The 15155-nt window shown below is 34.6% G+C and overlaps 1 protein-coding gene across 4 annotated transcripts; it reads right to left on the bottom strand.

Moving 5' to 3' along the window:
• Positions 1-915: 915 nt before the first annotated feature.
• Positions 916-14629, bottom strand: LOC110830670 (serine/threonine-protein kinase GA29083). Of its 4 annotated transcripts, none has more exons than XM_022065848.2 (11): positions 14531-14629; positions 12700-13411; positions 11747-11843; positions 11014-11121; positions 10456-10636; positions 9669-9846; positions 8085-8231; positions 7160-7306; positions 6469-6711; positions 5749-5858; positions 916-5491 (listed from the first exon to the last, which is right to left on the bottom strand). In XM_022065848.2, exons 2-11 carry the CDS (start codon positions 13405-13407, stop codon positions 5455-5457), a joined length of 1956 nt encoding a protein of 651 aa, XP_021921540.1. In that variant the 5' UTR covers positions 13408-13411; positions 14531-14629; the 3' UTR covers positions 916-5454. The 4 variants fall into 4 exon arrangements, with proteins under 4 accessions (XP_021921540.1, XP_021921539.1, XP_021921538.1 ...); XM_022065847.2 differs by having other exon boundaries at positions 14442-14575; XM_022065846.2 differs by lacking the exon at positions 14531-14629 and adding an exon at positions 14329-14524.
• Positions 14630-15155: the final 526 nt, after the last annotated feature.

The following is a 15155-nucleotide window of genomic DNA, read 5'->3' as shown; positions in this document are numbered from 1 at the left end:
CACAATGTATTATTTTGGATAAATAATGTGGCATAACGTCCATACCAAATGTAATTAAAACACTAAAAGTTATATCAAGTTACTAAATGCACACAAACTATAAGTATAGGTTATGTTAGGTTTGGTTATTGATGCTCATGTGCAGTGGCATTATTAACTTTGCATCTAAAAACTTCAACTGTCACAGTATTACCAATTGTAGAAATCTGTTGTATGAGACTGGCAAAGTCACTTATGGCATATCCTCCACACCAAATTTTACATACATCCTTATACAAATACCTAGTTATTAAATACTAGTCTCATGCATTTTTTATTCCGCAGTTCAATTTATTTTAAAAGGTTAAACAAATATGAATTACAATTATAGTGTACAATGCATAATCACATTTCCACTCTTACACTCCATCCTCCATTTCGTCTCTCAATTATTAAGCCCAAGTGACAAGATGAATTTCTAAATCTGGCCCAGAAGCATACATGCATTTGAATTCTCATACATGAATTTTGGAAAATTTTGTCATGATAAAATACATGCATGGTCATCACAATGTACACTGTTCTCCATCTCCATCTCCACTACCATCATTACAGCACAATCCCCTTCTGGGTCTGTACATTGGGGTCCATAAGCAGTAATAAATTATTTTCTTTGAAGCAGTCATTTACCATGCTACTTGTTATAACAGATTCCCATATGTGAGATTTCTTCCTGTGAAAGGCAGTTTATAGGGACATTCACAAACGTAAATGTCTTTGGTATTGTGACTTTTAGTAAGAAACTGTTAAACATAGAAAGGAATGCCACATGGGGAACTCAAACTCAACTTTACTTCTGTAAGGTTGCCTACACAAGGTACAATGACACTGCTTCATCAAACAGATGATGGGGAAAAAAAAGCAAAACTAACAAAATAATTCAATTCTTTGTTTATTTACATGCTCAACAGTTCAAAAGCAAATTAAAAGTAAGCACAAGATAAAATAAATAAAGAGAGAGAAAGAAAGAGTACAAAAGAGGCAAAACAAATATATATATAAAAAAAGACAAAATAAGAGCACCTTATATAATTGAGATAATTTTTCCTGTGACAAATCAAAGGTGAGGGAGGAAGAAAGTATATAAACTTATACTTAATAGAAATTAGTATCTAATAAATTGGAAAGTACTGTAGATATGATATAAAATGACAGAGAAACAATTTGTTTTAAATAAATCAAAGTTCCTGCAGATAATATTCACAGCTTCTGCACATGTAGCAGCACGATTGTTAATTAATGTGCCAACATGGAATATGGAAAAGTCTCTGAGATACAGAGTATGGACTCAAAGACTAATAGTATCCAAGATGGAAGGATAGAATTTAAAACCAAGGTAAATATAAATAATAAAAAGGGAATCAAGGTGATATGTTATCTTACATAGAGTATAGAATTTTAAATAAGTGTTAGCATAACTGTAATGGACACTGGGAAAGAAACAATTATAACAAAGGGCTTCAAACTTTTGCTGGATGTGTTCCAGTTTGTTGGGATCAGCAGTTGTAATGGAATTCCAAACAACAGGGGCATATTCAACCTTTGATCTCACAAAATAAAGTAAAGAAAAGTTAAGCTGTCTTACTATATGCCGTGCTGGCGCTTGGGGGGAGGGGAGCGAGGAGAGTAGGTATAGCTTCAACTCATTCTTAACCTTGGCACTAGGTGAGGGGTGAGTGGTTAGAATCATACCCCAGGCATGCTTTACCCACAGGAAAGGGCCCTGGTACCCAATGAATCTTACAAAAGTTAAATATAACATATACAGGTAATCATGAAAGTAAAATTATGATGATAATGATAATATATATGAAAATGCTTGATGTACAGCACTGATTATTATTTGTGTCATATACAACTGACAACAATCTGAAATATTTATGGTAAAACTCCAACATGGCTTAAAGATATCTAAATTTCTTATACTCGGGTGTTATCTACGTATTACACGGTTTTACCATATTTGAGTGAAAGTGGACAACAAATCCATTACAAATTATGTTTAAAATTCTGATATGCTTAGTACAAATCATGTACAAAAATGAAAAATTGTTTTAAAGGACTCACTTTTAAATGAATAAAAAATTTGAAAGAATAAAAATTTTGCCCAAGTTGAAAAGATTACAAGTCCTTAAGTGTAAAAAAATTATTAAAATGCATTTGACACAGTGTCAACTTGAATAAAATTGTAGGAAAAATCTAAACCTAATCATAAGGCATAAAACAGAATGACACCATTACTACATGGATAATTAATGAATGTCAATACATGACATTATAAAACATGCATTTCTCTGATTCAACTCGTCAACACAATCGTGAGGTTGGGCCAAGTTCATAGCAATGATAAAGCATGCTATCCAGTTTGTGTAACTTGGGCACAAGAAAAGCAGTGTTTAGCTACATCTCTCCATCAGAGACCATACTACAAACTTCCATATGAATAAAGCCCAGAGCAACAAATTCAATACTGAAATAAGTTTAGTTTAATAGTTTTGCTGCATTTTCAAGTTAATAGTTATATAAAGCAGTCTATTGTATATTATTATACTTATTTGATTTCTTTACAATATATGCTGGACACCTACATATTTACAATCACAAATAAAAATAATTTATTTATTAATAATGCACCTATCTTCAGGAACAATAAATTATGCCAATAAATCAATCCTTCAGTATCAATACCAATGATAAATAATCTCCAGCATTCATACTACATACAGTTTTTCACTTCTACCAGAATACAGTTCTTGCTTAGACAAAATATCAGAATTAAAACTCATTACATATCAGAAATGGAATTCTTCTACACTTCTTAATAAAACCTGAAAACATTACAGTCTACAAACTAAGTGCATTTGTGACCTTGGTATTAGTAGTCAACTTAAATCAGTGAAGTTTCAGGAGGCACTTTCATGAAACAATGGGTTTCATCACATTTATAATTTCTGATTTGTGGACTAACAAGACAGTAATGGTTTATTAATAAATAATCACAAGATAAAACTGTCAAAGACAGAGATGTAACAAGACTGGAAAAGTGTAATAAGTATCAGAATACACACAGTTCCAACATGCATTCTTTGCAAATTCGTAACTCTGAATGTTCCAAGGTGAAATAAAAAAATATTAATACTACGAAAGCATTGCCATTGATATCATCCACATAAGCGTATCATCATGTAAGATGTATTCGTTGACTCTTACCTACTTCTCTTCTTATTAATAAAGAAACAAGTGACTCGTAATGTCGATACTTTTCATAATTTTCACCCAAACACATGAACATACATTATAAACATTGTTTTCTCTGTTCTCTATTGATTCAACTGTTTATTGGAATCTGACTATTGACAAAACAGCATAGATTCAGAGGGCCTTGACTTTGTACTACAATGTGATCAATAAATGCAATGTATAACAACAAAAAATGTTGAAAAGTCTCAACCTGCTAGTATTTAAAAAGCAATTATTAATGAAAGATAATGCCCGTTATCTTTCTTATACAACTTTTCAGCAGTAGCAAGATACCTCCAAGCTTTGTTCACCATTACAAATACACACACGAGTTGGCCAGCCAGCCAAGTGATAGTGCATAGCTGTCTTGCTCCCCTTTGCCCTTTGCATTTTCCCTTCCACTCTTACTGTGACAGTGTAACTTAGGCTCAGAGATTTTTTGCATTCAGTGTTTTTTCAAACAGTTCAAATAATGTGTTCTCAATGTCTTCTCTATGTAACATATTTCAACATCATTGCACAATGCGACTTAGCTCTGTGGGACTGAATCCTGTTGAATGCAATTTTTATTTTTTGTTTTGTGCAGACACCATGTTCTTGTTTTACATTGTACAAAATTAGTGTATCTAAGTTCTGTATCTTTTGAAGGTGTATTACCATACATCACTGTATGACCCTATATTATCTGATCCCACTACACAAGTTTGTTTGTCCACCATGCTGGCACTACCAATTATAAGAAAATAAAAGTATGATTTTAGGATAGACCCCAAAGGCTTAATGTCCATATCAAATTTCATCAAAATCTGTCCACTAGTTGAGTTACATCATGTGGACAGAAAGAATAAACACATTCTTAATACTGGTATGGTACATAAAATATGCTTGGAATAGTTAAGGTTTTGCCAGCGTACAGTAAAAAGTAACTGCTAAATAGGTCAAGTGCCCAAACATGCCATATTTATTACAAATAATAATGAAATGTCACTCTTGAAAGTTTTATTGCAACACATTATTGCCCTGACTTACTGTCTTGTAATACAGCATTTTGCTTTGTTAAACATTCAACCTCATGCAACTGCTGTCACTTCACAGAACCTCTTCCAGTTTGTCTCACTTCTTTCACCATTATATTTTATCTAGAAGCAAACTACTGGTTTCCTTATTTTAAACTTTATGTTTCAATTAAAATTTAATCTTCATCAAGTTCAACACAAACATTTCCTCAGAAATAAGTCATTGCCCTATTAATGCAAATAGTATAAACACAGTTTTTAAATTCATAAAACCACTAAAACATAAAAATACTATTCTTTTATCTGATACTTTAGTGGTTTATAGACTTAAGAACAGTGTTAATGTGTAGTTCAATATAAGGACACCAGAAGTCATCTTCCAAATATTATATAATGGTGTACGAAGTAAGGCAAGCAGGAAAGGTTGTATGAAGTGATGGCAGTTGGATGAGAATTTATTTCTGTCTTTCCCCACAAAAAACAGAGTTATTTTACCTACTTTCTAAGTTAAAGAATGAAGATGAGGGCATCACACCAGAAGGGCATATCAACATTTTTACATAATCAGAGATATTTGGTCTAACAACATAAAACAGTGGGACTATACCATGCCAGAACGGCATAATGCTGATGCTTCTCTACACAGAGATAGACAGCTACGTTTTGAGTGTACGAACACTAAAAATGCACATTTGTGAAACCAAATAAACATAAAAATTTAGTCTTCTGTAAGTCAGTCATTTTGTTGACAGTGATGATCATAACATTAAAAATAAATTATAATCTACATTGTACTTTGGGGAAGGGGGGTACTCTTTTCAGTTTAACGTGTTAGTCAATTATGTGGATGAAATTTCAATTACATGTTCATGGGCACCATTTCAGGTGCATACTCTTTCATAATTTGTATAATTTTGATATTTATTACCAGGCAATTCATTTAGAGGATTATAAATTTGGAAGCACTGTTCAATTTCGTGTTTTCAATAGAGCACACATACTGACCAGCCCACTATTTGGAAATGTTCCAGAAAACATTTTATTCAAAATACTGATCTTTCTCATGCCTGTTTAGCCAAGAATTTAATTTCATGAAGTAGCAGTCTCTGACATCACATATGGCAGCAGGGATTGAGACAGCCCTATTCCCAGGTGTTCACTAAATATCCCAGCTTTTGGGTTTTGTTCCACTGTGTCTGTTGAAATACAAAAAGCATAAAAATATTATACAACTATGGCTTATTACATACCACTATGTTTTCATGCAAGACATTTCTTTGGACATTAGAAAACAAGATTTACAATAATATGAGGCAAAAACTGCAACTGTCTTTAAGTGAAATGAACAGCCTCTTACTTTCATTTGACATCTTTGGTTCAAAGTGTTAAGATTCTACTTGCATAAAATAATATTTAAATAGACAGCAGACACGCAATTATACCGAGTCTTTACCTGATGTCCACGCTGTGAGCATAGTCTGATGAATGAGCATAGGAAACCCGAGGAGAGATGTGAAAGTTCGTTGTACGATAGACTTTCAATTGTTCTACTCCACCTGCCTCCTGTAACAAAACAAACCACTGTTTATGAAATGTCTAGGACTTGCTTATATTTGTTACCTTCTAAATTTGAGCTGATCTGTGGCAACAAGTTTGATTGGAGGAACATTAAATTTGAAGCTCACTGTTCTACATACAAACTGCTGCCAATGCATTTGAATGGTTAACTACACAGGACAGAGTCCTTAAGAAGGACATAGTCATTCAGCTACTCAAGAACTGGAACTCAAAAATTTAGTACTGCTCTCCAAGCTTTCCACCTAACATTTTATATGTACTTATTACTTTATTTATTTACTTTTATTCATTACCTCAGGCTAAAAAGCATCGAAAGACATGATGATTAATGAATAATGAACTGAAAAGGACATGTAAAGAAGTGGTCACTCATATTGTGACACTTGGCTAAACGGAGTATGGAAATTTTTTAAAAATTTCAGTCAGGATAGCCAGTCTGAGCAGAGACTTGAACCCATAATTGCTGAATATGAAATGGGAGTAATAACCACTTTATTGTGATGCGTGGTGCATTTTATATCTTCCCCATGCATGTTACGTGTCACACCCATCTCTACTTCCATCACCCTATGAGTGTAACAGCATATAAACTTACAGCAAGCCACAGGTGATCTAGCACATCTTCTGCAGAGAACCTGAGCTCTGGCTGAACTTGCAGCATGTGAGCTATTAAATCTTTGGCAGATAATGAAACCTCATCCCAGTATGGTGAACTGAACTCATAGTGGCCAGTCAGAATGCGATCAAACAGTTCCTCTTGGTCACTGTTTGTACTCACAAATGGTGGGAAGCCACATAGCAGAATGTACAAGATAACACCAGCTGCCCATACATCAATCTGCAAACAACACACCTCTCCTTTCAATTTGTGTGTGAGTTTAAACTGCACAAAAATGATAATGTACATACAAGAATTCCTATCTGTCTGTGTTAGACAATATGTTAATACTGCCTTCAATTAAACTGCATGACTTGGGAAGGAAATGTTGTCATGTTGATGGATTTGGAAATTCTTTATGTAATTCAAATACAACATACTTATACCACAATGGCAAATAGGTACTTATTCCACATGTAAGTATGGCCTTATTCAGTTTGGCCTAAAAATTAGCATAAATGTAAACCAAAGCCCTTTTCTCTACCGAATTGTAAAGAAACAAATCCAGAGAAAGATATATAAAGATATTTACTTAAAGAAACAAGTATTTTTAATAAAACCTGACAGCACTGTAGTCAGAAAACAATTTTCAAGGGAATATATGTTACTAATTTCTCAACACACTTACCTTAAGACCATATCCAGTCTCAGCCAAGATCTCAGGAGCAACATATGTTGGAGTCCCACACACAGTATAAAGAGATTCTGTTACCACTTGAGCAAGTCCAAAGTCCCCAAGTTTCAATAATCTGGTGCCATGCCTATCAATTTGAACCTGCAGTTGTTGTAAAGTACAGTTAATAAAAACCAGGGTCAAATTTCTATTCAAGGGCATGTAAAATATTTCAACTGCATCCTGTTCTGAAATTCCTGAACATTTCTTGGTCAGCTGGAAGGAATAAACAACAGACTTCAGGTAGCCAAATATGGCCTGAATGTGATAAAATAACTGCAGACATGCTGTGGCAGGTGCAAGCAGCTGTTACATTCCATGTCTTTAAGTTGTTGACCAATAATTTGAATATTTGCTTAAATAAAGATGATTCAACTGTAAACCTAATGGGGCACAACTTTTGGCCAATCGTGTGGATTCCATACTTTAATTTACGAGGATTCAGTTCTTCAACCATGAAAGTCTGTCAGTCATTGCTTAGTCCATTTCATCATTGCTAATTATTATATCCATCACATACCACAGGATGTAAATTGGATTAAACTGGCCCACAGTCATGTCCCAGGCCTTGGTACTGACAGTGTCACATTTTCATGTTTTGTTGCTAGGAAATTTGTTAACTATGAGGTATAAATCTGAGTGCGAAGCTGGGATTAGATCAACCGTCTGAGGTATGATGCATATAGGATGTGTAAGAGCATTGCCAAAGTGAAATTCATTCCTCTCAAATAAAATCAATCACTTGGACCACTTCTGGCCAGGTTAGAAAATTTTGGCAAGCAGGCTAAATAGCCTGAGAGGCTAAAAGCGTACTCACCACCACTCTAAATTAATTTTCCAATGGCAAGTACATTTATGGATCTGTGAAAATACCACTTACCAGCAAATTTTCAGGCTTAATATCACGGTGAACAACATCCAAACTGTGTAAATAGAACAATGCAGAAGCCAAGTTTCGTATCATCATACTAGCTTCCTTCTCTGAGAACTTTGTAGCTGATGCTATGGCATCAAACAAGTCCCCTCCCTATAACACGATCACCCGTCACAAATTTGTTCCTTTCATTTATATCCACATGTAATTAATACATTTTATTAATTCTATAAAATACTAAACAACAGTCAATTTTTATGGAAACAGCTAACCACAACGGAAAGCAAGATACCATTTTTATTTCATAAATTTCAACAAATAATAATCAACTTACAAGCAGTAACCACTGTTGACAGACTCAGCCAACCAGTACCAACAATGTTGGATAGCCATATTTTGCAATAATTGTTGATAAAACACATATTTATTTTGTTCAGAACTATTTACAGTAAAACACCATATTTATATTTCCGGAATGCACGTTTTTACATAATTCACAGTCTTTCCAGTTCCATTAATTTTCTTAACATATCAATGACTTTCTCTGCAAAATATGTGCCATTTCACTTGAATTTACTGGATTTTACACAACTGTTCTTGTGATTGTTCAACTTTCCAACTGTTGTTTACTTGCATGAGTTAGCTGCCACCTTGCAAGCATCATTTTAGCTTTAGATGTGTGACTGCCTTCAAATTAGTTGTTTTCATTATTTAATCTGTTACCAGAGTTTGCTGTTTACACTGAAGTTGTTTCACTGGAATTTGTGTTTGATAAGGCATGATGAAAACACAAAAGGAAAGAAAAACTCAACATACTATATATGGGATGTTAAGAAATGTGATAAATTTCCTTGGTAAAACAAGTTATATTATCAGTATCAACTCAGAATAGAAGAGTCAAACCCATAATTTCATTGAAGAAAATGCAAGTCAGTGTGGAAGATATCCGATTATTTTTTGAAGAAGTAAATACACTGCTATTCTAAACCCCCACCCCCCACCCAAAAAAAAAAGCTTTACAAATGACATCAAGTTGCACTGTGATACTGTATATTTTAGTTTCTGGGAATTATATGTTGTAAAAATGTTCACACACTGCTTAATAATTTACCAACATTATTAGCTGAGCATTCCATTAAACGGTTCAGATGAACATAAGTACTAAGCTAATGACTTTTGCATTTCCTGTAATTTACACAATTTTTATCCCAGAAGAGTGCAGAATGTAATTCCACTATATACAGTTAGTACCTCTATGCTGCATCTGACCAGTGTTGTGTCAATATTGTCAACTTACAAAGCTTAATAAGTGGATCAACCTTTAATATGCATGTACATTTTCTAAACACATGATGCAGTTTTTGCTGTGTATTGTGTGCCATTCTCATGTGTCAAAGTTGTTAACAAGACAAACAAATTTTACACCACAGACCAGAAGAAAGCTTAACCATTCACAGATTACCAACTTAACATTTGGATGCTATCATAGCTCATCTTGCACTACATGAAGATGTACAGTAAAAATGATCATGGCTCAATAAATGTTAGGGCAATAGTAACTACAAAATGCAGCTGTGAGCTTATACTGACCTTGACTAGTTCCATGACTAGATATAACTCTGAGTGTGTATCATACTCTGCAACAAGCTGTATTATGTTTGGATGGTGAACCCGCCTCAAGATGGAGACCTCACTTTCAATCATGTGTTCCTTTCCATGACATTTTGACTTGTCAATTATTTTCAAAGCATATTCTGCTCCTGTTGACCTGACAAAAATGAAAATTTGTAAATTTTCAACACAGGTAACCCTCAATTTATGCCGGGGATGCATTCCTGGACGAACCGGCGTAAATTGAAACTCTTTTATAATGTAAATCAACGGGAAGTCAATGACATGCGTTCCTGGCACCCAAACATTGACGAGTAATATAATGGCATTACATTTAAAGCTCTGAAATAACGTAAATAAAATAAAGGGAATTTAAAAAATATATTTTGTACACTTACAATCAACAATTCGTTGGTCCCTGCTATTGATTGTGATTCTTTCGTGTGACTGATGTGTACAGTCATCTCTGCTGTTATGCGATAGCTGTATTCATGTAAGACACCAACTTATAGAATACCGCGTAGTAAAAATAACCCCGGTACCTCCGCAGAGATTAAATTAGCCCTTTAAAAGTTCAAAGCGCCAGGAATGAAATTGCATAAGAGCAAACTCGCATATGCAAACGTTTGCATTTCGCAAAAAGCTTTTACCGATTCATCGATCTCATTGGAGCAAATTCGTGTTATCGAAACATACGTAATTGCAGAGATGACTGTATTTATAAGTTTTATTCAAAATCAATTATTTAATTAATTACAACTCTCACCTGTCTATACATTGCCTCACAACAGCAAAGTTTCCATCTCCAATTACCTTTCCCACCTGATACTTGAGTCTAATTGATGGAGGTATAGCAGAGGTGTTTTCATGTGGTTCTTTCAAACCAGAATACTGAGAAGTCTTTGTCTTCACAGGCATCTTTGGCATGTTTGCTGGTATTCTCAAATCTGTAACACATATATACAGCTTAACTGTTGAAAAAATTTGCCCTAGGGAAATAACAGACAGTACGAGAGAGAACAGACATAATTAGTGCTGTGCTTCAATTCAACAATATTGACGGGCATGTGTAACGGCTGGCACTCCTGCTTTATATTCTGGATGTCATGGATTCAAATCTTGGCAGAGACCAGTAATTGTGAAAATGGAACAGAAAATTCATATTTTCATTTTCAGATCATACCAAACATACCTCAATATGTCAGACAGAAATGAGGGGTTAATAAAATTTATAGCATAAGTTCTTAAATCAATTTATAATTCTCTTTAGTTTGCAATGAATCAGATCAAATGGTAAAAATATTCTAAATATATTTATTCTTACCAACTCTTTCCTGAGAACCCATCAATCGTTGTCCAGACTTAGATGAAGTATTTGGCATCCATGGGATGTTACGGAAACTTTTACTGTGTAACTGAATTGCTTTATACTCTATAAAAGAAACATAATATTCAAAGAGATCAATGAAAATTTTAAAACTACCATTACGTGGACATCCAACATTCAACTTGGTCTCACACTTTGAGAAAGATAACTGGACCTAAAAGGGAGTGAGACTAGACATGGAGAAAATTGCATAATGATGAGCTTCACATCTTTGGACACCACTAATGTTGCAATTTCATATTAGTTTTGGTCCAGAATTATCAAATATGCTTTTGGCATAACAATTATGCAACAACAAAAACTAACAGAAAGTTTTAAACAAAACTGTATGACTCAAACTAAAGATACTGACAATCCTGAACGTATATCTATAACAAGTGTATTCAGACATTATAATTTTATACATGATACAAACTACCTGAACATGTTTTCAATATTTGCCATCATATAAACATGCATATTATCATGTATGATTTGAGGTTTTCACAGCGGTTAGTCTGAAGATGGCTGTCTTCTGGGTTGTTGCGCCGTGTAGTCTGGCAGCAATTTACCAGTGAATTTCTACCAAACTACATGGCACAGGAACCCAGAAGACAGCTATCTTCATGCATATTATCAACTCATATGTTACTGCCTCAATGCTCATTATAAAACATGTAAGATTCTTTACCTTCGACATCCAAATCAAAGTCTTCTCTGGAATACCTCTCATTTCCATATGCAAAAAACACATCTGCACTCCCAAAGAATTCTTCTAACTGTGTTACCTGCAACAACGGACAGTAACAACTATGCTCCATCATTTTTTCTTGCATTTTAATCTAGGCTTCAATTTATATTTATTTCATAAAAATATTTATTCCATATAGTTTATCAAACTCATCCTTTGTTATAAATATTCAAAATGCCATTTATTTTTTCTTTAGTGGTGCTTCAACTTTCATGGTTGCCAAAAATTTGAAATACATAACCAACCTTAGCCTGAGAGCTTAAAAAGTCCCTATATACATAATAATGCCAGTATTTTATTGAAATATCATAAATGTTTAACTGACAATTATCTGTCAATGATGGTTTTCTTGGTAGTAACATAATGTGGACTTGTAGGTAGATACCAACATTTCACAGGAACATGCTGCCTTCACCTTCAGTTCGGCAATGAAAATGAAGGCAGTATGTTCCATCATAATGCTGGTGTCTACCTACGAGTCCACAAAGAGAGAACCATAATCAACAGCTTCATTGCCATGAGAACCTTAAATCTCACAGAACAACTTCTTTCATCACCACCATCGAACTCTCAAAACAACTGAACAAATTTAGAGGTTCCATTATAGGTTGATTACCTGTGTAGATAGCACATAGTATTATATACACTGTATATAAGTAACAAAATAAGAATAGATAATAATAAGTTCAAGTTACAATCCAAATCTTCTTCAATTTTCTGCCTTCCCAAAAGAGTCATTATGTCTTAGTTTGAAGCTTGCAGTGGCACAATAAATATGAAACCATTATTTTACTTCTTTGGTAATCATAAAAAACTGCAATGAAGTCAGCATGCTAATCTTATGAAGTATTCAAATAAACCTGTTACAATAAATGGTGATAAACTCAATTCACCTGTGCACCAGACAAAGTGAAAACTTTCCGCACAGCTCCAGTGTCAAGCTTCACTGCTTCTGTGATGCTGGAGAATGCATGATCAAGGGAAGGAGCATTCCTCTTGTTGAGCAACAATCGTACAACCTTTCGTGGTCTTGTTCCATTCCTTATTAATGTGATTAATCGAGGACGGATGACATCAGATAAACTTGTACGAGATGTAGGCGAGTGAGTTGTTTCAGAAGGTTGATGCATTGATGGAAGTGATTTACGATGCTTCAGTTTTCCAGTTTGTGTCCTGCTGGCTGAGTAATCCACCCTCTTGAAAGATTCACCAAGACCCGAGCATACGTAACATTTACCGTCTTCCAATTCATCAAGACCACCCACTTTCTGACCATCCATTGTAAACAGCGTCCGTACACCACTGGGAAGATTCACATTTTCAACAAGAGCACGTGTCAGATCTGCTACTAGGCTGTCAAATGAACGATACCTTTCAGGAGTCACAGCCATCATTACTCCCTTATAAAACCGATCACCATTCCTGTAGAAGCGGATACGTTTAGCTTTCCGAGCTGGTGGTGTCCGTAATGCTGAACAATGACGAGATGTAAAATCCCCAAGGCGTCCATTAAGATTTTCATCTGCTGGTAAAGAGGATGAGAAGGTGGAAGCTGATGAGGCACTACGGCTACGTGGTTCTTCTCCAATCATTCTTGACATCTCACTAAAAAACAATAACATCAATCATGTTTCAATGATACTATCAAAAAAGGATAACTTGCATGTACCACACTGTGAGCAGGAACAGCTGGCAATACTTCAGGGCACAGTACTTAGATTTAACTGCCAACTTTCAACAAAAAGCAAGAATCTTAAATAAAATGTGAGAAAAAGTTCTGTATGGTTCTGAAACGTGATCACAGCAGTATTGTGCATTTAAAATCTGCTCAAATTATACTGGGTAGGATTTGAGGTTTTCACAGCGATGAGTCTGAAGATTGCTGTCTTCTGGGTTTTTGCGCCATGCAGTCTGGTAGATTTCCACCAACGATTCAGAGGTCATACTGCACTCTGATGACGGAGGCAATACGACCTCTGATCCATCACATTGGTATTAATAAGTGTAGAAAATTAAAACATATGCTCCTGCAATATCTTGTATCTATCACATTTTATACCTGGAAACCTTACGATTTCAGTTGAGGTTTAAGGGCAGTAGCAGATTTACAACTGTGAAGAAAGCAGCAGACAAAATAATCAATTTTTCTTTTCTGCACCTTTGTAGTGAAGAACATAAACTAACCTCTTGTAACTAGCAACAAATTAACAAATAATTTAATGGGTCTGCCCACAAGTGGTCTCGTGACGGATGTGCCCCTCAGGCTGCTAGTTTCTTCCACGCTAAGTTAAAGAAATGCAGTTTCGCTTACTCTCCACGATTTCATTAATTTCTTTCTGTGGTCCTTGACAATGAATAGCCATGAAAGTGTTACCGACCCCTAATAGAGAGAACCCTATAGAACAAATTTGGTTTTTTGGTAGGGTAATTGACATAAACCACTGCCTAATTTGCTGTTAATATTTCAATAGTGCTGCACCTATCGGTCATAACACTCAATATATAATATCATTCAAACTCACACGAAATCTGTATTTATCACAAACGGCAATAATCTGATAACCTTTGTATGATTCCCATTTGCAGGCTTAAATTAGCAAGCCTGTTATATTGCACATTGTTCACACGTACACACCTACAAACTCTGCATTAAAACATCACAACATTATTGTCAAACTTTCAGTAAATACAGTAAACATCACACCCATTATACAGAAATCATACCAATTCTGCAACCCTGATTTATTACGATCATACTTTGAAGTTAACACATCTGTGGCTCTCCCGTCGAAAAAGGACAAAGTTACATCCCTGTGACATTCTTTGATACGGGGATCCATAATTTACTATGTTGGTAATCGGTGATTGTGGATCTATGTAGCAAATGTTGTAGAACAAACAGTATTTTGAGGTTATAGACATGACATTTATAATATCAATATTAAAGTTAAAAGAAAACTGAAGAAATATACTGTAAAGTTTCAGAATGCTTCATCTGAGGTTAGGTGTAAAAAATAAATTCACAAAAAAGGTTGTTTGTTAAAGGTATCTTACAGACATGTATTTAAGAAATTTATTATATTTTCCGTTACCAGCGAATTCATACTGTCATTATTGTTATTCTTTGTGGACAACATGGAAGAGTTTCAAAACGAATTTAGAAATAAACAGTAAACACAAGACATAAATGACTATCATGCTAAACCTACAGCTGACTGTTCTAATTACCAAGGAATGATGTCGTTATCAACTATTTGAAATTTTATCAAACATTTTTATATCAACAAACTTCATACATAGACGGAATTATTGGGGTATTATCATTATGGATTTCGATATATCTATTGAT

This window comes from Zootermopsis nevadensis, unplaced genomic scaffold (assembly GCF_977971745.1).
Source record: "Zootermopsis nevadensis isolate Lab colony 2312 unplaced genomic scaffold, Znev_1.0 Znev_ptg000007l, whole genome shotgun sequence".
NCBI lineage: Eukaryota > Metazoa > Arthropoda > Insecta > Blattodea > Termopsidae > Zootermopsis > Zootermopsis nevadensis.
Note: the sequence above shows the minus strand (reverse complement) of the source record. Positions and strands in the feature narration are given on the sequence as shown.

Excerpts from the sequence above, each read along its gene's own strand:
- LOC110830670 (XM_022065845.2), bottom strand. Across the intron at positions 6,712-7,159 it reads AGACTGGATATGGTCTTAAG|ATTGATGTATGGGCAGCTGG; the intron begins GTAAGTGTGTTG and ends TGTTGTTTGCAG. Across the intron at positions 5,492-5,748 it reads GCTCACAGCGTGGACATCAG|ACACAGTGGAACAAAACCCA; the intron begins GTAAAGACTCGG and ends GTATTTCAACAG.